A 25,428-nucleotide genomic window follows, 5' to 3' on the forward strand; every position below is an offset into this window, starting at 1 on the left:
CAAATGTTGCCATAGTCATAACACTGTTGCTAAGAAAAGAACAAAAACACAAAACTCAGATTTACTTTTTATTTTTAACTTTATTTTTTTGAATGTCGATTTTTAACCCTATGCAGGCCTCTCGATGTTTCTCGATTCGATCGGGGAAAAATTTCCTTCCGCACTTCTCGCATTGTACCAGCTCCGTCAGATGATTTTCCCAAATTCGGCTAAATGTCCCTTTGAAATCCACTTCTCCTGATGCTAAAAAAGACGACTTGGCGTTAACCTCACTAACCCTTAAGCTTGAATTAATAAAACATAAATGAAACTGTCATGAAAAAAACAATTTTTTTATTCAATAACCATCACAGTTTATCATTTAACTCATTTACGATAGTATTCACGTTGTTGAGTTGGTTATGTAGCAACTTTTCCTCTTGTACTTCTTCCACAATTGCTTGCCTCAGATCCTCTTTATGTTGCAAGTACAGCCAGCTGAAAATATTTGATTTTCCTCAGAAAAAACAAAACAGGTGCCTTCGCGAAACTTACTAAAAAATAAAAAGGGCGGGGCATGTAAGCCCCCCACCAACCAGATAAAAGCAACCGGGAAAATAGTCAATTGTAGCGGCGTAAATTCTACTATACAACGGTCCGTAAACCAGCGGTACCACCGCCTCGAACATCCCAAATAAAGAATTAATCTTGCCCAACTCCTCTGCGCTCACCAACTTAGTTATCATGGCGCGCATCGCTATAAATGACGTCCCATTCAAGATTTCCACTACAGCACCTAAAATGTTTCATTAATTCGTTGCACAATAGACTAAATCAAGGCAGACCTAAGTAATAATAAACCGGCCCCGGAGCAAACGCGTACACACCCGAAGCCAATATCTTGGTCGAGCAAGAGATTATTCCCAAAATGGAGTCGTCCAGTTGGAGAAATTTCGAAAAAAACGCCAACGAAAACATCGTTCCTAATGTGTTGGTGACGAACTGGAACGTCGCGAAGAAACTGTACTCGATAGCGTCCCAGCCAAACCGAAATCTGACGAAGAAGTACACCACATTTAACTCCCCTAGAATATTTAAAAAATCTCTTCAGGAACTCTTTTATAATACGACGTCGCAATACTGGTTACATTCCTAGCAACCTACTTCCAATGTCACTTTTAGCAACCAAAGGGCCTGAAGAGTGTGACGTCATAAAGTTCACCTACCATAAAGTGGACCAACTATGACGGCGAACAAAAACATGATGGCGCAAACGCGAGTCTTCCTGCCCCGCTTTTTACTATCAGACTTCACGGCAGTCTTGAACGTCTCCTTAATATGGTCAATTTGGAAGAAATCCCTTTGGAAAACACATATGATTTAGGCAAAAAAACTTCGAAGTAACTCCCTTTAGTCCTACCTAAAAAACCCTTCGCTCTTCACAACCACGCTCCCACCCTCCTTGGCCATCTTACAAGTATCCCTCACGAAAAAGTAACCATAACCAAGTGACACCGAATACATCCCTAGGGCGGTACCAAAGACCCCGTAAAACCCGATGCTTTTATACAGGACTCCGCTGAGCGCCGTCCCGATGCACATACTCACGTTGGCCAACAAATTGATGGCCCCTAGAAAGTTTTAAGGTCAAATCGGAACAAGTTTCCTAACGTTTATTACCGATCCTCACAGTCCTCTCCTCCTCACTGCTGACGTCGCTGATGTAGCTGTAAACGCCGCAAAACATGGCGAACCAGGTGCCGGAAATGGCAGGGAACAACGACTCGCACACGGAGTTCACCTCCATGGGCAGCTGATGGAAGAAATAGGTGCAAATAATCAAACCGGTCACCGAGGTCATGTCTCCTAACACGGGCACCAGCATGCAGAGTTTGCGCTTTTGGAAACGGTCGCTCCAGGACCCTAAGAAGAGGAGGATTATCGCCGGGAATATACTTTGAACCTGAAAATGTCGTTAGGAACTAGTAATAAATTCATTATTCCAGGCGTGTGATTTAAATGTCTGTGTAGTAACTGCTTAACAGAAGCTAAGAACTGTCATTCTTGTCAATGGTCATTGTACAATAAACATAGGAACAGGAAGATCTACCTGGAGTACAGGTTGGAAGTGAAAAAGAACACCTTTGCACTCCTGCTGTAGTAAACAGATTTATTAGATAGCTTTAGCATCTAATAAATCTGAAAGGAGAGGAATAAAAGTACCCGAACCTGTAAGAATTTCAATATTATGTTTCTGTAAATGTACAACAAAAAGTTTAGAACTGTCATACTTGTCATTTTAAATCTAAAAATGTCTCAGGAAGATACGAAGAATAGATAGCAGCTTATCTTACTGATCCTTTACCTTGAGATCAAATGCAGGTGAAGTGCACAGTTTATGTTTACTCAAGTGCCTGTTAAAAATTTGACAACATACAGTACAATGTATTTACATGTAGCAACAAAAATGTTATATCTGTCACTTGTTATTTTTGTCAATTGTCATTGTACTCTTAAGCCAGGAACAGAAAGAAAATCCTAGAGTACAGGAGGCAACAGAATAATCTCCATCAAGATTATTATACAATTTTCATGACGGTGGCCTTATGCAGTAATACCATTACTATAATTCGATTCGTCAAGTTTCTCCAAACGCACATTTAAACATTGATCACTTCCTTGTTGCTCTTATAATTTTTTTGATGTCATTTTTTTAAAGTTAAGAAAAATTGGATAGTAGCTGGGGTCTAGATGTGACAAATATGGAAAGTTAGAACTGTCACTCTTGTCAGTTGTCATTGAAATTCAACACAGGAACAGGAAAATCCACCTGGAGTACAGGTACTGAAGAACACCTTCGCTTTAGTAAAAGGTAGTTTCAGCATCTTCATGAAGCTACTCAAAAAGCACGTAGTAAAAGAAAAAAAGAGGAACCCAAAGTACCCAACCCTGTAAGAATCTCAAGGATATGTCTCTGTAAATGTAGCAACACAAAGTACAGAACTGTAATTTTTGTTACTTGTCATTTTGCATCTAATAATGTTATAGTACCTTAGATCATAAACGTCACTTATGCACGTTACATGTTACTGAACCAGTATAGTGACGTCAAAGCAATCTTAAATGCAGTTGCAAATTCAGTAACGTTGCAGTTCACGTTTAGCCAACTGCCTGTAAGACATTTTACCATGAAACATTACAACGTATCTATATATCATAACAAAAACCTTACAAGTGTCAATTGCCACATCTATATGTAGCAACAGTAAACTTGGAACTGTCATTCTTGTCAGTTGTCATTGGATACTGAACACAGGAACAGGAAGAAAAACCAGCTGCAGTACAGGTGAAAACTGAAGAAGAACATCTTCGCACCTTTGTTATAGTAAACAGATTTATTGGATATCTTCATGCCACAATTCAGAGAGCACGAAGTAAAAGAGAAGAAGAGGTATAAAAGTGGCCAACCCTAAAAGGATTTTAAGATTAATATGTTTTTATAAATGTAACAACAAACAGTGTTTAACTGTCATTCTTATAAGTTGTCAATTTATTTGTAAGAATATTTTCAGCAGCTTAGACCAGAAATGTCATTTTGAGAAACTCAGGGAAGTACGAAGTGTGAAACAAAAATTGATAACACTATATGTTACTGATTGAATCATTATTGCAACGTCACAATGCAGTTGAAGTTTGCTCAAATGCCTGGAAGAAATGTAACCATAAAAGAACACAATGTAGCAACAGAAACCTTATAACTATCAGTTGTCACGTATAAATGAACCAACAGTGAACTTAAAACTGTCATTCTTGTCAATTGTCATTGGAAACTAAACACAGGAACAGGAAAACTCCTGCCTAGAGTTCAGGTGGGAACTGAAAAATAACACTCTCGCTACAGTAAAAGATAGCTTCAGCATCTTCATGATGCACGAAATAAAAGAGAAGCAGAGAAATCCAAAGTACCTAACCCTGTAAGAATTTCAAGATTAAAATGTTTCTGTAAATGTAGCAACAAAAACTATGGATCTGTCATTCTTGTCAGTTGTCATTTTACAATGTCATAGTAGATTAGATCATAAACGTCATTTTGAGAAAACTCTGATAGCACGTTATATCACTGAAACTTTATAGTAACTTCACAACAATCTGGGTCTGAATAAAGTTGAAATTCAGTGACGTTACAGTTCACGTTCTCTCAACTGCCTGTAAGAAATGTCACAATTAATAACTGTCAGTTGTCACATCTGGATGAAGCAACAGTAAACTTGTCAATGAGAGTCATACATCACGTGACCCTTTTGGAGGGCAAGCAGGATTATTATTTTAGGTTAAGCTAACATAATGAAGGCAGTACTTACTGTATTTTTAAGTATTGTCATATAAGCTGCGAGGGTTTGCACCCTCTCTTCGTCCGCCTTATAATCCGGATAAGCGGATTCGTTTCTGACGGTGATGGCGTCGCAGTGTTCGGTCGAAATGCCGAGGTTGACCCTGCACGCCTTTTCCAGGTTTAAATTTTGTACCGCAATGGTGACCATGATGCTCGGTAGAATGTAGAGCACCAGCACCGGCTCTATGGTCATATTTGAGAAGATGAATTTTAGCCGGGCGAACAACGGTTTATCGCTTGGGGAGTCTTCAGTTGTGCCGATCACGGTCTGCAGACCGGCTTCTATGCTTTTCGCTTTTTCCAGAGACATTTTTTTCTTGCACACTGAACTCAATTTTCACATGATTTTCGTTCAAGAACTGTACCGAAGGGCGATTTTCCGCAACAACGCTTATTGCCGCGAAAAACATGTTGTTTGCTTTTCGTTGTTTGTTTTCCGAGATTCATTGTGACTAAGTAAACACTGGAATTATTTATACAATAGTAAAGTAATGTCTATAAAAATTATTTATTTCAATTCTCTGATAAGATTAGGTACATTAACTGATAATAATACAATCACAATTGTCACAGTTAGAGATTTTAACGGTTCATTCAGTTTCCTTTGCAACTGCGCTCGTGCACCGCCACCCGATCGGGGTTGAAAGTTCTGGAACAAACCTTGCACGGCACCAGCTGGCTTAGGTGGCTTTGCCAGTAGGCGTTGCTAGTGTCTTCGAAATTGATCGTTCCAGAATCTGGAAGAACCAATAATAATATTTATCGGCTCCTTACACGAACTTAATACATATACCTGGACTGCTAATGCAAGTGGCCACTATGACCAAAAATTACCGCTGTCTAGCGGCCGCCATTTTTTATAGTGGTTGTGTCCGTTTGATGTTGGTCTCTCTGAACATTTTCAGTGTTGCCAACAAAAGATATATTAAATGACGTTTGACACGTGAGCTGTCATGTAGGTATGAAGAATAAAAAGTCGTTACTCGTGCATTTTCTTCACTTATAAATAATGAAATCATATTATATGTTATTTAAAAATCATAGTTCAAAAATGAACGAAGGTGCCTTAATTTTAAAATGCCTTAAATTTGTATCCTTATAAAATATGACATGGCAGGAGGATATTGTCGATGTTCTGGAAAGCTTTTCTTTAAGGAGTATAGTATTCGTTAGGTACCGAAACTAGTTGCCAGTAAATAGGAATTTTTACCATTTTTTTCTTGAGTTGTACTAATTTCCCTGTTTATAATTTAATTTAAATAATAAAACTTATTTTATATTTTAATATGTTGGTGAGCCTGTAAGTAGTATTTAATTTTAAAATTTAAATTTCGCGCCTTTAGATAGAACGTCATATGTGTTGACAGTTATTACGTTTTGTTAGATTGGCATAAGTGATTGACAAGTAGAGATTTTGACGTGACTCGATTATGGCGAGACGTATTAATTTATGTATTTCAAATTATGGATTTATAAGTTACGAGTTGTAATTTGTGTATTTGCTTAACCGAATAAAAGGCCATTCTACAAGCTCATTTGTTTTTTGTTATCTAAATCATAAAGTACATACTTTTTAGTTACATCATTTTATGTCGTTCGTTGGTTTGACATGGTTTTTAAATCATATTCTCAATTAAAACGTTGGGCCAGAGATTAGAAATGTTGAAATAGGTATAATAAAAACCAAATGATAGAGCTTCAATAACGAAATATAACTATTTCGTTTTTGTAAACATAACCTCCCAAAAACTTAAATTGGCACCACTGAAATTTGTCAGAGTGACCAACATCGAAAGGACACAATCTCCCAAAATGGCGGACACCTAGTAGAGGTCATTTATTTTTCAATGCACCTATGTCAGTGATTTTGAATAAATGTCCTGGGAGATGAGAAAAAAAATTGTAAACATTGAAAATTTGCTTAAAAATTCTTCATATAAAATCATTAGACACGTATTTCAGCTTTGTTAAAAAAATATAGAGGGAGTTGAGAAAACATTTTTTTTAGAGAAAACCTTATTTTTTCAAAAAATTCCTATAACTCAAAAAGTAATAAAGTTAAAGCGTTGAACATTTACATGAAAAGTTCTTATTTAAAATCATCAGAAGACGCCTATTTTAAGCTTTTTTAAACAATGTAGAAGCAGACATTTTTCTTTTTTAAAAAACCTTTTTTCTTATTTCTATAACTCAACTAATACAACAAAATATAACAAAACTAATAAAGTTAAAATGTTGAAAATTTACGACAAAACTCCCTACTTAAACTCATTAATTGAATCACCCTCTTCTTACAGACCAATAGGCAATAGCATTGCTTTTCACCCTCTCAAAAATCATCGAGTAATTGGTTAAAAAGCGACTTATGTCATATTTAGCTGAAAAGCAAATTATAAGATCGGAGCAATTTGGGTTTCAAAGTGCCAAGGGAACATCAGATGCAATCTTTTCATTCTTTGAGTCCTTGTTTTTGAGCTTGAACAGTGGTGGTATTGCTGCAGCAGTATTTTGTGACTTGACCAAAGCATTTGACTGAGTTAGTCACGAAATACTGCTGTGGAAGCTTGAGCGGTATGGATTCAGAGGTTCCCTTCAAGGGAGCAGCTTGTGACTCATGGTATTCCTCAGGGTTCAGTTCTTGGGCCACTTCTATTCCTCATTTATATTAATGACATGGCCAATCTTAGGATCTCAGGTAAATTCATTCAGTTTGCGGATGATTCAACAATTTTATGGCATGACAGAGATATTGTTGAAATCAAGAAATGGTGTGATTCCAACAAACTGTGTTTAAATATTTCAAAAATGAATTTTAAATGCAATTTAAATAATGTGTTTTTGGAGAATCACACTCTAAACAACTTAGACGAAAATAAATTTTTAGGTTTATTTATTGATAATAAACTAAAATTTGAGGGCCATATCACGTAATTGTGTAGGAAAATATCAGCAAATTGTTATGCTCTTAAAGTGGTCGCAGGGGAGGTTGATTTTGACATGGCGAGAAATGTTTATTTTTCTTCAATTGAGTCCCATTTAAGGTATGGTTTGTGTTTCTGGGGTGCATGCACACATTACTTATTTAATAGTGTTTTTGTTTTGCAAAAGAGAGCGATCCGACGTCTGTGTAATGTGAGTATGAAAGAGTTTTGCAAACAGCTATTTATCACTCATAAAATCCTAACCCTTCCTGCCTTATTTATATTGGAATCTGTTTACCTCGTTCATAAGAAATTTAGAAATGTGAACACAACTAATAGGCATGAATATAGCAGTCGACGAGCTAATGATGTGCTCTTGCCTATGCCTACAAGTTCACTGATCAAAAGAATCTTCCTGCAGATTTAAAAGGTATAATAGGTAGCTGGAAACTTTTTAGAAAACGTGTTAAAAAACTCTTAGTTGCAAAGGGCTATTATGAAATAACTGAATTTTTGTCGGATAGATTTTAGTCATTTTTACCTTTTTCTTGCAGGACTTTAGGTATATTCTATATATTTTTTAGACCATATCATTTCGCCTAATTTATTTCTGTGACTCATTTTTTTTTACAGTTTAACATTTAATAAAATTGTATATTTCGGGAGTGAATAATATCTGTTTGTGTTATACATATTGATACTCTTGACATTACATTAGCTTTGTATGTTTTGGTTCGGAGTCTTGGAGGAGTATTTCTGAAGAATGGGGATGTTGTTGGTTTTACTGGTATAGGTAAACCATATATTCATAGAAGCAGAATGCTTTTAGGATGATGGACCATAGCATGCTAAATACCCTTTTTACATGTTTGTGTATATGTTTTTCTTTTTTACAGCTTTGTCAACAAATTTACTTTTATGACAATAAAGCATATATTGATTGATTGATTGATTAGATATCTATTTCAGCGTTTTTCAAAAAATTCCTAAGTACCAGCGGATTGTTCTCATCAAGTAGATCACGAAAATACCCGGTTATAAGGGAATCCATGCAAAAATAAGGGAATGAGAGCACTTTGAAAATTCGGAAATTGTCACTTTTTGACCTCGTTTTTCAGGCCAAAAATGGGCAACAAAAATGCCATATCTCGGCTATCGTAAAAGCTACGACCTTGCGGATGGTCTCGTTGGATTCAGAACGACGAAACTAAGACAAAACCACCGTTGGAATTTTCCTGATTCAACCCCTCGACAAATCTGTATATCGTTCATTTGAGCATCATTGGGATAATGAGGTATTATTATTCTTGGATCAGAATCCTAACAAAAAGCTAACCAAATCACGTTTTAACATCATACTTTCAAATGTTTGGTTTAAATGCATGACACATAGTAACATTATAAACGGTTTTAAGGCTACTGGTCTGTTTCCATTAAATCCCGAGGCAATTCCAGAAACAGCATTTGCTCCTTCAATTCTCTCAGACGTGCCGGCACCGGATGATACCAACAAAGAAAATAGGCGTCCACCTGAATCTCTTCAACCTGGTCCGTCTGGAATGGCATCCAACAAGTCTGGCAAATTTTCATATTCCAATGTTTACTCTTCTGACTCGGATTCGACTGATGACCATATCCCTCTTGCTGAATTAAAGAGACGAACAACAAAAGTCACTTCTTTTAATGAGCTTTTGCCAGCACCAGTAAAAACTAATGAAAAATCGAAAAAAAGCTCTAAACTACAAAGGAACTCCAGTCACTAGAGATCTTTTTACCGAGAAGAACAAAAGTCGTGCCAAATTGAATAAAGATATTGAGTTAAGTACCGAATGGTATTGCCATGGATGTGAGGAAGACAGGTAGGCCGATATGAGACAGTGCAGCAAATGTCTTAAATGGTACCATGAGGAATGTGTTGGCTTAACAGTCAATGACATGGATGATTTTGAGTGTCCCGATTGCTGCTAAACTTCGCCCAATTAACGAGTTGTGCCATTTTTATGTATAGGCTTTATTAAACCTCCATCGGATAATAAGGCCGATTTGCGTTATTTTTCTTATTATATTTATTTTTTGTTTTCTAGTTTTTTTAGAGATTATTTTTTTAAGTTTCTTAGAAATAATATAACCTTACAAGCACTTTGGTGTATTAAACTAAATATTAACATTACAGTCTTTCACTTTATTCAATTTTTTTCTTAGCTAGGCCTTATTCCCCTCAAGTACCTTATAACTCAAAAATTAATAAAGGTTAAACGGTGCAAAACGTGTTTGCGTGAGAATTCCTCATTTAAAATCATTGGATACTTATTGGAGTGTTTTTCAAAAAACATTCAGGAAATTGAAAAAAAAAATTTTAGGAAGAAAAAGTATTTTTAAAAAAAATTGCTTTCATTCAAAAACTGATGAAGTTAGAACGTTGCACATTTTCCAGAAAATTCCTCATTTAATACTACTAGATACCTATTAGGAGGCGGAGCAATGGTTATAGGTAAAAAAAAATCCTTTTTTTAATTAGCCTGGGTTCGGAATAATTGCCTTTTAGTTAGTTAAGTAAATTGGTGAATTTTTGTCAAAAAATATTTGGTCCTTCAGGTTCCTGTTTTTATTTTAAAACCGCGAAAAATCTAAAAAAATGCAATTTTTGTTGCAGCTCTTTGTTTGTTTTTTTTTAAATAAAAAATAATATTTTTATTAATTAAAAAAAAAACAACCCAGAATCTACCACGAGGAGGTGGCTGCAAAGCGGATTCCACCCCCTCCCTCCTCCTCCCATCCTCCCATTGGTCTAAAAACCTACTAAGTAAAATCTTTTTTTGTCTCCATCTGGGGTATAGCTTTTCTAGAAGCAATTTTTGCTCGAATAAAGCCATCTCTAGCCGTATTTCCACATACTGATGTAGACGCTTCAGTCACCATCTTAATAATATGTCGTTCGACTGCCTGAGTGTGACATGGGAAATTTAGAATTTCTATGGTATCGGGAACATTAGCAACCATTTCTCTAAGATTTATTTCTGACATGCCTTTTGTCAATGGAGGCTCCGTAACTTCATCTGATTGCCTTTCAATAAGCTCTCGGTAGCATCAAAGTTCAGTTTTGGCACTTTAAAATCACGAAGCTGGTGATTAGTTTTAGAACCTCGACATTTTAAAATTCGGCGCAAGGCCAGCTCTCTAATGTGCTTTCTGTCATCTCCCAGCATTGCAATTAAAATGTTTTCTGAATGGGCCAAAAATGCGTTTCTTTGGATAACTTTATTTACAATGTTTTTAAATTTTGTCGGTAAATATCGAGAAGCTTGAAATAAATGGAATAAATGTTTGTGTCCAATGCTTTATCATGAACCAGGTTGTAGCATATACCTTAACAACAAACTCGGCTAATATATTTAATTCAGTCGATGGTTGTTCTATTGTAACATACAGTCTTAATATTCTGTTAGGTGTTGTCAACCATCGTGCATGGGACATATTTCCTGGTTGTTTAGCGCTCAACTGAGAGGAAATATTACCTTCTCCTATTGCTAAAACCATTTCATATAAGTACTTTTGGTCTGACTTAAATCGGTAAAATTTATTGAAGGCAATTTGAAGTCAGGTTTAATAATTCGAAATGGCACAACCGGATTTTTTTCACAATTACCTAGCTGCTTTCCTATGGGACCAGTAAATCCTCTAGGATCATTGGTCTTACCATCTATTTCTAGAACTAAGTGACGAAGGGGAAGTTCATTACAGTGCAACAGACATATAAACCAATAAACTGGTTTTCCTAAGCATACTTCTAAGTGTTTTATAACACCATTCTTAAACCCTGTATTTACAACTGTGCCATCACATCCTACAACCGAAATGTTGTTAAAATTTTCACCCAAATGATTTTGAAGAAAATTAAAAAGACTTGTCTTGACACTACTGGCACTCCCGGAAGCAGGCGCCAGTAAATTGAACCTGGCTCTGCAACAAGAACTACATGTTCCTCGGTTATTTGCTTATTGTGATACGAAGATCCGATTTTCTCAACCACCAGAGTCTTATCCTTTTTACCGTCGAAGTAAATTCCGGAAATTTCTTTTAGCTGGTCCCTCTCCATTTTAGCTAAATTATCCCTACGTCTTTTTCTTTCTCTTCTAATTTTACTTCTATCGATTATTAGGGATGGGTCCTCGTCACTTACTAAATTGAAATCTTTAAGTACAGCATTTGCCAGGAGAGACGCATTTCGATCTGAGAATCCACCCCTGTCACATACCTCAGCCACGTCATTAGATGAAACTAATGCTTTTTTGTAAGGCATTCTTGAAGACGTTGATGCTTGTGACTCTTGAGACTTAGCACAATCGGCAGATTCTTTGTTATAGATCGGGTTGCAGTAGTCGTCCTCTGTTTCTTCACTTTCATTTTGAATCCTAATACAGTCTAAATTCGAGTCTTTACTTTTTTCAATTTTCTTTTTTTTTAAGCTCTTTTCTTTCTAAAGTCTTTAAAACTGCCTTGGTTGTAATATTGCTTTTTATATTTTATGTTATTTTTTTGCTAATTACTAAATATTTTGTACGCCGCACATTATTCAAAGGCAATCCTCCTAATACTTGAAGTAAAATTTGAGAAACCTAGATTGCCACAAAATTGGATTTTTCAAAGTTTTCTAAATTTTTGCATTCAAAAAGGAACCTGAAGACGTCATCGCACAATGAATTTTTTTTTAAATTAAATTATAACCTTAAAAGGCAACTATTCGACACCCGGGGATAAGATGTTTTAAATTTTTTTTTATTGCTCCGCCCCGTGAGTATATCAGCGCTTTTTAGAAAATATACAAGGAGTTGAGAAAACAAATCTTTGAGTAAAAAAATATTTTTTTCAAAATGTTCCTACAATTCAAAAACTAAAAAAGTTAGAACGTTGAAAATTTGCGTAAAAATTTTATATTTAAAATCATTACTTCAATGTTTTGGAAAAAATAAATAAGGAACTGAGAAGTTTTTTTAAATTAATTTCAAACAATTTCTATAACTCAAAAAGTAATTAAGCTAGAATGTTGAAAATTGACATTAAAATTCCTTATTTAAAATCATTAGATATATTTAAGGGTTTTTGCAAAAAATATACTTACACGAACTTACAAGACAAAAATTTTGAAATAAAAATATTTTTTCAAAAAATCCCTATAACTCAAAAAAAAATTAAAACGTTGAAAATTTCCGTAAGTATTCTTCATTTAAAATCTCTATTTTCGCTTTTTTAAAAAATATACAGGAAATTCACAAAAAAATCCCCATAACTCAAAAAAGATATGAGCTTGAAAATTAAACACAGATTCTTCAATTAATTTAATTAGACACCCATTTGAGCAATTTTCAATTAACGTACAAAATATTGAGGAAAATCAAAAAAATGCTCTTCTCCCAAAACAAACGGGCATGGTACTATAATTACTATACTATTGTATACAATTTAAAGTAGATACACACACGACGAACATAATTACATTGGACGACTCCTTTCGTGTGTGTCCGTCCGGTCAAAGAAAATATAAATTTCGCGTTCGTGTTTTATCAAGCAGGGTCGACGACCCCATATGGGTAAATTTCCTATAAGGGAAATGCGACAGGCATAAATTCACCCATTTGGGACTTTAAGCGACGATTATTCCCTCCCCAGAACACAGAAAACATTTTCGACACGAAAGACTTTCAATAAATCCGGCTCGAAGGACCAAAAAAAACACTTTTTAATGCATATATTGATCAGGTGCAATATATATATAATATGTAACTAATTTTTAAGCCTATTTTAGAACTATCAACCACATATTATGTAGTTGATATAGATAGGATATTTTTTAAATGTATATGTTTTAAATAAGACTACCTTGTCTCATAATAATGGGCATGAAACTATATTAGAAGTATGTCCATGTGTTAACAAAACATGGTCCTTCGAGCCGGGCACATCCACAAATGAAAGTCACGACATTTAACACTTTTTACATTAAAATATTTTATAATCTCATGACTTACGTGTAAATTTAATGTCGGGCTTCAATGGTATCGGCCTCCTCTTGCTTACAGGCAACTTATCGTTCTCGATTTTCCACATTTTCAGGCATTGTGGCTCGTGAATGTAAATCGAGTTGACCGTGAACAGTTTTCCGCACAGGTAACAAGGAAACAGCGGCGATTTCGTACCGGACGTTGGTCGTTCCTCCTTCGTACTGCTCCTGGTCGTTTCCGATTGGTTGCCGTGAGCCTCCTCTTTAAGGAAGTGAGGAGGCGCCTTATTATTCACTAAAATAATTGTGTGTCTCATTCGGTTTTAAAAAAAATCCCATCAATTTACCTGAGGAGGGTCTCACTGGTGCCGGGCTCCTCATGTCATACGGTAAACTCTCGTTTTCCACATGCCACTTTTTCAGGCAACTTTTCTCGTGGATTTTAATGGAATGCGTCCCGAACATTTTTCCGCAGATGTAGCATTGAACTGACGGAGGTTTTCCAGAGGAGGAGGAGGAGGGTTCTGAGTTTTGACTTTGGGACATTGAGGAGGCGGTGGACGAGGATGATAGGGTGTCATTTGACGTGGTTTTCTTCTGAAATATATCGTGTTGGTCGGTGATTGAGCAATTTAAGTCCTAAAGATTTTTTTGTTTAGTAGAAGTGAGGGTACGGTCTATAGAACGTTTAAATAAATACAAAATAGCTTTTATATGAATCAAATTTTGTACTGTATGATGTCATTTTCAAAACATTGCAATGCGAAAACTCTCCTCCAATATGTCAATTTTTCACATGGATCGCATTTAATAATAAATAATTTCAATTTTGTTCAAAATTTGTTTGTCCGATTTGTTTGCAGCTTCTATTTATAAAAAAATCACCTGATACAAATAATGTGAGATAGTGAGAGTTTTCGCACAAAATTCGGACCCGTCAGACAAAAGTGCTTATAACTTTGGTTCTATTTGGGGTAGAGAAATGAAGTTTACCTTCTTATAATTTAGAAATATGGGGCTACAACCTGATTACTTACAAATTTTGATTTGTTTTTTTTTTTGTTTAGGACAGGGACGCTTTTAAAGTCAAAAATTATTTTTTGTCCAATTTTTTCAATGGGAATTCGATACAGGTCGCAACGGTTCTTTAAATGTTATGAAACTTTACGGATCAATTATAGTTCACGTGAGACAGTGCGGTATAGTTTTTGGTTACTCCAAGATTCGGGGTTCGAGCTCGAGCAGAACTAACATTTTTTCGACAAATATTTTTCGACCTCGTTTTTGCGCTAAAAATGCGATATCTCGGCTAATATGAGAGCTACGATCTTGCGGATGGTCTCGCTGGATTCAGAAAGACAAAACTAAGACAAAACCGTTGGAATTTTCACGATTCTGTCCATAGAAGCCGAGATATCGACCTTCAAAGTTCGGGATTTTTCATTTTTCGGGTACACCCCCCCGTATCGAATTTTTCCACCAACAATTGTTTTTTTTCGAAATCGAACTAACTATACCAGCGGCTTGTTCCTATCACCTACATCACGAAACCACCGGGTTTTAATGGGATTCAAGCAGAACTAAGGGAATGAGAGCACTTTGAATATTCGTAAAATGTCATTTTTCGACCTCGTTTTTGAGCCGAAAAATGGGCTCTAAAAATGTGATATCTCGGCTAATATGATAGCTACGATCTTGCGGATGGTCTCGTTGGATTCAGAAAGACAAAACTAAGACAAAACTGTTGGAATTTTCCCGATAGTGTCCATAGATGCTGAGATATCCACCTTCAAAGTTCGGGATTTTTCATTTTTCGGGTATACCCCCCCGTATCGAATTTTTTCACCAAAAATTGATTTTTTTCGAAATCGAACTAACTATACCAGCGGCTTGCTTTAATCACCTACATCAAGAAAACACCGGGTTATAACGGGATTCGAGCAGAACTAAGGGAATGAGAGTGTTTTGAATATTCCGAGAAAGTAATTTTTCGACCTCGTTTCGAAAAAATGTGATATCTCGGCTAATGTAAGAGCTACGAGTTTGCGGATGGTCTGGTTGGATTCGGAAGGACGAAACTAAGACAAAACCGTTGGAATTTTCCCGATGGTACCCATAGAAGCCGAGATATTGACCTTTAAAGTTTGGGAAAATAAAGTTCAAACAAAATAGACTCCCTGCCCTAAAACCTTCATCTACTAAAATAACATCCAAGGAATTAAAGTAGCGTCATAATAAGGCAAAGCTGTCGTTATTTATTTAAACATCCTGAATAGGTTTTGTCAACAATTTGACAGTTAATTATAACCGTCAACGTTCCTAAATTAGGGAATCCAGTGAACTGTCAAACTTTTTCAATATGGCTGACGATTGGCACACAAAAGTTTAGACGCCTAAATTTGTTATCCGGTTTTAGGTGCCTTATATTTAATTTTATTTATTTTTTATGATTTTCATTATCAACCTATATATAACGAATTCCTAAATCGTTTATTTATCGAATAATCATTATAATTATTAATAATTACAACAGATTTAAAGCGATATTCTAAGGTTTAGTATTCTGTTATGTGCTGTCAACTTTTTTAAAAATGGAGGCCGTTTTTCCTTACTTATTTGTGATCGAAATGGCTCTACCATGATTCTCATTAACACAGCTTGACTATTAGAGTCTTGTAATTTTTGAAACATGTCACCAACTTCAGGATTATTCAATGGAGGACAGTGAATAACAGTCATTTCTTCAATAACTCTTCCCCAATCCATTGAAGCTACTTCCATTGCTTATATATCACTCTATGATGGAATGGTACAAGTGATCTTGATATATTTTTCTTTAGCTCTGCTACATACAAAACTGCTGTTATGTGGCTATAAACTTCTCTAACTAAGACCCTGCCACGCAGGTACAATGGTCTGTACAAAGACTTCAATTTTTTTCAACAATTAACCAGACCAGGTTATCAAGCTTTCATGGAGTGCTGGAAAAAAGGATTATTGCCTACTAAAATCCCATTATCAAAAGCCAACTTTTCCCATAAATCCAGCCTCAAAATATGTATAAGCAGTAAGACTTTCATAAGTTTTGATTTGTTCTTTGGTGTAATAACTGTGGCAAAGATAATGATATCCATTTCAAGTTTTTGGCAGTGTACTTTGACAACCATACTCAAAATCCTCTTCAATTAATGAATAATATTCACAATTTATTTACTTGATTTTGTTCAAATATCTATAACTTATTTTTAGGTTAATCAATTACCTATAGCGACTTCCTAAGACCATTTTAACATGAAAGACTAAGAGTCTTATAGGCAAGGATAAACTGATTTATTTTTTTAAATGTTTTTAGATATTATAGTAGTTCGGAATATAGTGTATAATAATAGACAATAAAAGTCTCAAAAATTACTAAATTCATCAATAAACACAAAATTGACTCCTAAAAATACACTGAATAATGCGTAATAATGATCTTTTGCGTGCAAATCGTCCGCTATTGAAGTGTCAAAACGGTTAAAAAAGTCACATGGTTTAAATTGCTTAATTAAACAAGTCAATTTAGTAAACAACTTAAAATAAAGTGTTGTCTTTTTAATCCTTTCATTTAATTTATTTAACATAGGAATAAAGAAAAAATATTTTAGAGCAGTAGGAAAATAAATTTTCGGTAATTTTTTGTTAGAGAACGACTCATTCAAACTATTTTTTTAATAGTGCCTACCTTTAATAGATCTTAAGGTAAACTTCCTAAACATACTAAAAAAATCCAAAACTCGTTGGGTCTTAAGTTGCCGGGTTAATTACCATGTTTACACACAAGCATTAAAGAGCTTTAGTGAAATGCGAACTAAGATAAAACGCATGTGTGGACACCCGTAAACCGTTTTAGAGTTTCTAATTCGCATTTATTTAAAACGTTTTAAATATGTGGATGATCTCGCTGTAATGCCCATTAAGGTACAAGAGAAGATCCAAATTCGTATTAATTTTCAGTGCCACCAACTAAAAAAAATTTGAAAACCTGAGTCAGGGAGAAAAAATGTTCACTTTGATTTATAAAAAATTATATTCTTTTATTAGATATATTTTTTTACACAATCTCCTCAACCGAAGTAATTTATCAATAAATTATTTAGGTTGGCAGTAAAAAACAACTGGTTATAATGTCAACGTTAAAGCGTTTTTGCTTTAATTCGCTTTAATGTCACGCGTAAACTTAGTAAATGTGAGACATTAAAAGTTGCTGAGAACTTACGTTGGTAGTGAGTTGGGCCTTGCAGCTTCTTTGATGAACTTCCAGTCTATCAGGGAAAAATGTTCTTCCGCAGTTTAGACAAGGCACCAACGTTGCCTGTTAAGAAGTATATGATTAATTGTTTGCCTGATGTCATAAGTGGTTATTTGACAGGTTTAAAGGTTATTTAGAGGTTGTAGATCACGTTAGACGAATGCAGATTATTAAGACAAGATTCATAGTAAAATTTTTGTTTTAGATCTTGGTTAAACGAAAATCAGTATTAAGTTGACATATCAGGAATATACATGTTGTACATACTTTAGATTTTGACCCAAAAATCGTTTTTTTTTAATTTGGATTTTTGCTTCACAAAATTCAGTTACAACAGTCCTAACTAAGCTTTTTTGTGAAATTTTATTTTTCAATATTTTTTTATGCCATTAGTGTGAAAGTTAGAAAGAATTGTTATAAGATTTTTTAGATGCTAATTTAATGCTTTACCTCGTAATCGTTTTGTTTTTTATTTTTGGCAATTTTCAATTTTTCGAATTTTTTGTGCTCAAAATTTGAGCTGTTTTGCAGATATCCCCCCATAACTCCCTTACCATGCAGTTTAGGGCAAAAAGGTTTTCTAGCTTTTTCTTAGGCATTCTTACATAGAATCCAATGCAAAAATAAAAACACCAACTTTTTGTATAGTTTCAGAGAAAATTGGGAAATTATGAAAATCGGTTTTTCTTAATTTTCTTGAGAATGGTCATATATGAAAATGTGAAATATTTTGCAAATGGTAGATTTCTTCAAGGCAAACAACTTTTATGAACACAATTTTTTTCTCAGCATCAAAGATTTTCCAGAAAAAAATTGAAATAATTTTTTTTAGAGAATTTCCCTGAAAACTGGACACAAATCAATTTTTTTCTTTTGGAACTTTTGGTTCTGGAAATGTATTTAAAGCAATTCTAACTGATTTTCTTCCCTTAACGCATTTTTTACAAGTAATTTTTTTTTGAGTTAGAGCCAATCAAAATTTGGGTTGTGCTTCAAATAGTATCCCCCGTAACTCCCTTACCATGCAATTTAGGGCAAAAGGCTATTGTAGATTTTTTCTAGACATTCTTACATAGAATCCAATTCAAAAATAAAAACAGCAATTTTCCTCATAGTTTCAGAAAAAAATTTTTTCTTAATTTTTTTTGAAAACCGTCACACATAAAATTACTGCATTTATAAATGACATCAAAATGGTATGTTTGCTGCTATCTGGTAAAACTTAACCTAATTCCCAGTATCTCGAATGATCTTAGTATGACCTTAAAGACTTCATGCTTATTTAAAGGACGATTTATAGGGGAGTTGAACGTGTGAACTGGGCCACCAGATTAATCGATTCGAATAACATTAAGTTCCGCCTGGAAATAGATTCGGTTCGGTTTTAGGTGCAAGGTCGCCGTATGAAACTATTATTTATTAAACCGGACATTTTGTCATTAAGCATACATCATTCCGTGCATGCCCGATGGTAATTATAGATAAAAAATAGATTATTCTCTCTTGGTCTGGGAAGGTTCAAGGTTAATTTATGACGTCAAACAAACGATTCTTTTGTTATTTATCGATTATATCATTATCATTATCGGCAATGTCAATGGAATTGAATGCATTTAAAAAGGAGGCCATTTTTGTTTTTTATAAGGGGCGGAGTCTAATCAGGTAGGTAACTAAGCAAATGCTGCTTGGCAACCGCAGGCTCCACCCACAAAACGGTCCATTGTCAAAGAGAAACAGATCAGGGATTGCTTGATGTGTCATTACGATGATGTACTAATGTTTATTATCAATTTAAACAACAAATAATTTGTTGTTCATTGATTTTTACATATTATTTGTCACTTATATGGGGCGGAGTCTAACTGCCCAAAAATAACATTCTTAAAAAATAGAGACTTACTTGTGAGGATTCCCATGCCAATTGATTCCATTCCTGTTGCGAAAACTCTCCCTCAGGCTTAACGGGGGGTTTACGTCTCAAATTGGACGGCAGACGGGCATTTTCACGTTCCCATTTCTATGAAGAATAAAGAAAGCAACAAAAACGTTGACCCTATACTGGTTAAACCCGCATTATATCACCTTCTTATTATCCGAATACAGTAATTCGAAAATATTTCTGTTGGGCATACTGCCGCTCCGCGACAACATTTTTGGGTAAACGAGAATTTCGACGGAATTACAAAAGTTTAAAACACCGGTGACTGTGAAGAAATTCGAGCATTTAACCGCGGTGACATGTACAATAATTATTTGCAAATAATAATTCTCGCAGTGGCCTTGATCATCAACCCACGAAGATTTTTTTTTAATTTGCGCGGAGAAATAATTGCTTAAATGAGATCATGATGATGTTTCGTCAAGGAGGCTTGGACATATCTTTTGTTTTTCCAAGCCTCCTTCGGGGAAAAATTCATACTGGTCATGGCACACTATTAGGTATAATAAAAAAAACCCAAATTCTATTACAGACCCTTTAAAACGGCCATTTTAAAAGTGGGTCAGGTGTGTGCAAAGGTCAAACCAGACAGTTCGCGTTTAATATCCCCATAAAGAACGGCAATTTGCATTCGAAACAAAACGAGGAAATTGACCATATCAGACGTTCATTTTATTTCTAGGTTTTAATGTTTAGGTCGCAAAATAATCTTAAAACAATGCACAGAATTAAATCGAGATAATCATCAAAGATGGCGTCTTTTCAGTAAGCCCCTCCCACCCACCAGCATAATCAAGAAAAATGGCGGTGCGCTGTGACGTAGTCACTGTAGACCCCACCACCCATCAAAATCAGAAAAAATGACATTTATAGGCCCCTCCCATTGTCCATCATAATCAAATATGGCGGCGTGCTATCAGGTAGGCTCCTCCCACCAGTCTTCTTGATAAAAAAAAATGACGGGTGCTGTGACGTAATGACTAGGCTCTTCTCACCTGTCAGGTATGTGCTTGAATTTGTTGTTGCTATAAGAGTTTTTTTTTTAAATAAATATTTTTACCTGTAAACATTTGGGTTCGTGGAGTCCCAAGGAGGCGGTACCGAACTCCCTTCCGCAGATGTAACACGTCAAGGTTCTCTTGGCGGAACCGACTCTGGTGGGCGTGGTCGCGACGCTTTTTCTCCCCATTTTCGTTTCGTTTTCCGCAATGGGAGACGACGGTTTTGGTATTACTACGGTGAGGTCCTTTTTGACAGGTGACGTTTGTGCGGTCAGTTCGGCCGATCGGTTGGTTTTCGATGATTTATATTTGATTGCGACCGGTTTTTGGACGGAGGATTTCACTAAAACGGATTTTTTTTTAGTTGAGATTTTTGCCACTAGGGTTGAGAAAAGGAGAGAGAAAGAAAAGGGTCGAACTTTGTTATTTTAAATATGAATAATAATTATTATTTCATTTTTGAATTATACGTGAAATTCTAAGAAATTTGAAGGGTAACATGCCCGACTTTGGATGAATACTTTGTAAGATATAAACAACTGAATATAGGTAACCTTTCTGTAATTTATAAATTTAAAAGAACTACTCTTACCAAACATTTTTTCACTAGCAATTTTAGCACTAAAATGAAATAATCCGTACGTAGCCACATCCGCCGCTACATAACTCAACAATAATGGACAATTGTATATAACAGATCCGACCCAATAAAGTACCATGACAAATTTCTAATAATAAACCATCACAAATTTTATTGGATCGATCGCTTTTTGTTTTATTCTAACCATAAATAATGCGTGTAATTTGCTATTGCCCAGTTTAAACCTTTAACGAGCATTATTAGGCAATTTGGCAACGCTATGCTGTGACGTCAACAACAGCTTCAACCCATAATTTATTAGAGCGAAAGTCTAATGGAAATACTTGTCAGACAAAAGTGCTTATAACTTTGGTTCTGTTTAGGGTAGATAAACGATGCTTACCTTTTTATAATCTACAAATATGGGGCTACAATTTTATTATTAACAAATTTTCATTTATTGTTTTTTTAGAAGAAGAACGCCTTACAACTTAACTTTTTTTTTGTTCGATTTTTGTAATGGAAATTCGATACAGATCGCAACGGTCCTTGGAATTTTACGAAATATAACGGATCGATTAGGGTTCCCGTGAGCCTTGTCTGTTAGTAGTTTTTGGTTATTGTCAGTCGACGGGAAGTTTTTTTTTTTAATGTATCATTATGAGAACTAAGTAAGTCGTTTCATTGCATGGTACTCCCCCACTTTTTTTTACTACTTTCAATAACTTTTTAGTGGCGCCACCTAGGGCCAAAAGGGTCATGGACGGTTAATAATAGTTCGTAATGAGGAGAATATTTTCCTGTATTAACCGTTTTTGTAAGTAAAACAATTTTTGAGTTATGAATGGTTGAAAAATGTGTCACTTTGGAAATTAATTGTGGGCGCCCTGTGTATCAGAGATTTATTAATAAATTTGAGCGAAATTTATTGAGCAAATGCGTCATTCTTTTTACTACAACATACTTAAGCCTAATTCTTACAAGTACCCTAAAAGTAATTTTTTTCCAAAAAAGTACCAATGGCATACTGGCTTTTCCCCCAGCAGCCTATGGCCGCGTTTCCATGGTAACGAGTATACCTACCAGAAAAGCCCATTTTTATATTCGAAATTTAAATGCTAAAACTGATTGGAATCGGACTAGAAATGATTATAATGTCTTTCTGAGGCCTTCTAGTATTTTTACATGTAGGTATCATAAGGTAAAACGCTTTTTTTATACCCGAAAACATCGTTTGAAAATGCTCGATTTTGACGTTTATGGTCATCATTTTCCCAATTTTAATGGCGTCGTTGTCATCATGGCGGCAAATAGGTTTATTCGGCTCGGACTTGCTTCCTAATTTCCTTGATAAAATGCTTAAAATACCTCAAAACTTTTAGGAATTGGTATGGAAATATTCAAGAGACTCTAGACAATACGAATATATGCATATCTTTTACCAAATCGTGTTATTTTAGTCGTGATAATTGGGTAAAGTTTTGACGTTTTAGAATTCAGCCTATTGTCATGTGACACAGTGGACGGACATGTGGCATTTTGCTAGACAAAAATTACAGTACAGTGGGTCCTAATGATGGAATAAAAAATATGTCCGGGATTTAATGTAATTACTATGCCGACTTTTTTTTTTAACTTTATTGTTATTTACACAATACGAATAAAATTTGGTATTTGTGGCTTACTTAGGGTATATTTATTAATTTCTTGCAAATTTTTGAAATATTGCCTAAATATTCTGGAGTCAGATTACGTACTTTAGCATACTTAAATTCGAGCGAAGCTCTTATCTCACCATGGCTCTCTGAAGCATGATACCTCAAGAATCGTAAATACAAGAAGTCAAATGTAAATGGGTGTTAAACAACAGTTTCTACTGACCCAAATCACTTTTTTACTGGTCTTGATCTACTTAAACCACTCTCTATATCCCTTTTACATAGATTTTATAACTGCCACCTGTCACTTGTCAATCAGACTTAACCAGTTTAACAAATGACAGTTTCTCAGTATAGTGATCACGTCAGAAAGTAATTTACGCACATTAACTGACTTACCGGTGGCTACTTTTTCACTCTTATTGCCCCCATGAAGTGGTTCCGGGAGATCTTTACTAGCAACTGTTTTCTTAGGGGTGGTTTTCAATGGGGTGGCGGGATGACTGTGGAATCGCTCCGGTAGGTCTGGTCTGCCGCAGGTTTTACACGGCGATGGCAGTTTGATCGATGATGACGTCACACCTTTCGCCCCCATATCCGTAATGAGGGAGGCGGCGGATGTTGGTTGTATCGTTGTTAAAATCGGCTTCCTTAATGGCACCTTTAAGCATAAACGGGCATTCAATTTAATTGTAATATATATTTTTAGATTCTAGGCAAAAATTCAAATTTTGGGTGTAACACGATAAAAATGGTTGAAAATCGTCGCTTTTAAGACTTTAATTGTTTTTATGTTAAAAAAAGTGTTCACCCAATATTACATCTCTTGGAATTTCATGTAGAATCTGATAATGTAATAATAATGGGCCTTTATAAATTAAATAATGAAATTAACAAGCATCTTCAATCAAATGGGGTCAAATACTTTTCCTGACTCACTCACCTTTAAAGTTTTATTATTATTGGCATCATTAACGCTATTCTTAATGGCTAACAAGCTACTTTTGTGATGCTTCAGCCGATCTATCACAGATTTGTTACTACTACTCAGTTTGCCAGAATTCCTGGATCTGGACCTGGATCGATTGTCATTATTATTTAAATGGTCTCCGGTTCTGAGTTTGGCGCTCTGGATGACGCTACTTTCTTCGTCCTCATGGCTGTCCTCGTTAGGGTCGAGTTTTTTCCGCTTCTTTTTCGTTGTTTTGTTGCGAGTTTCAGTACCGAGGAGGCTATAAGGAATACGTTTAAAAAAATTGTTGTTTTAGGATAAAAGAGTTGAAATACCTTAAAGGTCGTCCGTTGTTTTTCTCTTTCGGCTTTAATACTAGCGGGAGCCGGCATAGGTTTGAAATGTTCAGGAATTCTTTTCGAACCGTACTCATGTCGATTTTGCCTTAAAAAAAAAACAATGCTGTACATAATATGTCTTTTAGCTTCGATCTTTATGTACCCATAAACCGTATATCCAAGATAGTAGGTTTATCCAGTGTGGCGGTCAAAGGTCTCTGATGTTTCCTCTCCTCATGTTCGGTTTTATTCGCGTTTTTTCCACGTTTTAAAGGCCACGTCTTCGTGAACAGCTTCAAGCCGCAATTTTTCGGCATTTCGCCCCTCCGAGAACTTTCCACCCTCGAGCTCCGTAATATTCAACCCCTTAGTTACCGCCGCCACCGAACTTTATTCAGTAACTAAAAACAAATCGGACTCGCTTGTTTTTAACCATATCGAATATGTGAGAAAGCCGTTTTAGAGTTCGGAGACGTAGAGGTTAGTTTTTTAGGGAAATCAATTAACTTACTAACTATATATATATATCCCAGCATCCAGTTAATATGAGATTCAATTAAAATGAAAAATTCAATTCACTTTGCCGTCCGCTCCGCTCGGCGCAAAATTTGTTCCATATGAAGCCGTCCGCTCCTCTCGGCCCGAAATTTGATCCACTTTGTAGAAATGTTGAAATTTTCGTTAATTTTCATTACTGTGTTGTTTTCATTAATATTTACTTATAAACTACATGTTCTTATTGTTTTAAGAACATTTATTTAGTAAAATAATACTGAGAATAGTACAATAATAATCTTGATAAAAACGGAAGACCACCTCATAATGCTAGAAATATTCATGCAGCCAAGTTAACGTATGAAATATGAAATACTCCATGAATTTAATTTTTAGTACAACTAAAGAAACTAGGTTAATTAATTCTGCCTACCTATTATTAAACTCAGCTCTTTTTATAAAAATAGGGGCAGCATCAGTGCGAAAGTGGTGCATAGCAAGCTGTGCAAGTAGCACTACCCAAATCGATTAAATTAAAAATTACTTACTTAAAGCTATAGACTCTGGTTATTACATAGAAAATAATAACTTCCATGTTGTCACCTTTCAAGCATTTTTTTTTTTCTTATTTTCGATAAAAATTGTTCAGCAATTGAAAATGTCCTCTTAGATGGCACTGGTGTTGCTATTATACATAAATATATAAAAACCCCTTTAAACAAATTGAAAATTTGTTTACTCCAGGCAGTTAAACTGTTTTAAGTGTCTGAAAAAAGAATCATCTAATTCAGGTGGTTGTGGACTAAAACAGTTCAACTTACTGGAAATGAATTATTACTTTACTTAGTCCAGGAGGTTAAAGGATAAAACAGAAAACATTTTT

The 25,428-nt window shown here is 35.2% G+C and overlaps 2 protein-coding genes across 5 annotated transcripts; both read right to left on the reverse strand.

Annotated features, from left to right (window-relative positions):
• Positions 1-55: 55 nt before the first annotated feature.
• LOC126743062 (probable serine/threonine-protein kinase nek3) lies at positions 56-24,461 on the reverse strand. 4 transcript variants are annotated; one of them, XM_050449994.1, is made up of 10 exons: positions 24,214-24,461; positions 24,048-24,156; positions 23,704-23,992; positions 23,160-23,421; positions 20,582-20,865; positions 19,483-19,599; positions 17,550-17,645; positions 13,639-13,885; positions 13,320-13,586; positions 56-243 (listed from the first exon to the last, which is right to left on the reverse strand). In XM_050449994.1, exons 1-10 carry the CDS (start codon positions 24,365-24,367, stop codon positions 62-64), a joined length of 2,007 nt encoding a protein of 668 aa, XP_050305951.1. In that variant the 5' UTR covers positions 24,368-24,461; the 3' UTR covers positions 56-61. The 4 variants fall into 4 exon arrangements, with proteins under 4 accessions (XP_050305951.1, XP_050305950.1, XP_050305954.1 ...); XM_050449993.1 differs by having other exon boundaries at positions 13,639-13,888; XM_050449995.1 differs by lacking the exon at positions 56-243 and adding an exon at positions 4,862-5,109 and having other exon boundaries at positions 13,639-13,888.
• Positions 319-4,761, reverse strand: LOC126743064 (uncharacterized). The gene is made up of 7 exons (XM_050449999.1): positions 4,341-4,761; positions 1,660-1,942; positions 1,400-1,610; positions 1,206-1,339; positions 825-1,064; positions 535-775; positions 319-477 (listed from the first exon to the last, which is right to left on the reverse strand). Exons 1-7 carry the CDS (start codon positions 4,680-4,682, stop codon positions 348-350), a joined length of 1,581 nt encoding a protein of 526 aa, XP_050305956.1. The 5' UTR covers positions 4,683-4,761; the 3' UTR covers positions 319-347.
• Positions 24,462-25,428: the final 967 nt, after the last annotated feature.

This window comes from Anthonomus grandis, chromosome 12 (genome assembly GCF_022605725.1).
Source record: "Anthonomus grandis grandis chromosome 12, icAntGran1.3, whole genome shotgun sequence".
Classification (NCBI taxonomy): Eukaryota; Metazoa; Arthropoda; class Insecta; order Coleoptera; family Curculionidae; genus Anthonomus; species Anthonomus grandis.

Excerpts from the sequence above, each read along its gene's own strand:
- LOC126743064 (XM_050449999.1), bottom strand. The coding sequence starts at position 4,682 with ATGTCTCTGGAAAAAGCGAAAAGCATAGAAGCCGGTCTGCAGACCGTG. Across the intron at positions 1,611-1,659 it reads GGAGAGGACTGTGAGGATCG|GGGCCATCAATTTGTTGGCC; the intron begins GTAATAAACGTT and ends AAAACTTTCTAG. Across the intron at positions 1,340-1,399 it reads AAGAGCGAAGGGTTTTTTAG|GGATTTCTTCCAAATTGACC; the intron begins GTAGGACTAAAG and ends TGTTTTCCAAAG.
- LOC126743062 (XM_050449993.1), bottom strand. The coding sequence starts at position 24,367 with ATGCCGAAAAATTGCGGCTTGAAGCTGTTCACGAAGACGTGGCCTTTA. Across the intron at positions 23,422-23,703 it reads ATAATAATAAAACTTTAAAG|GTGCCATTAAGGAAGCCGAT; the intron begins GTGAGTGAGTCA and ends TTATGCTTAAAG. Across the intron at positions 244-13,319 it reads GCCCGACATTAAATTTACAC|CATCAGGAGAAGTGGATTTC; the intron begins GTAAGTCATGAG and ends CGTCTTTTTTAG.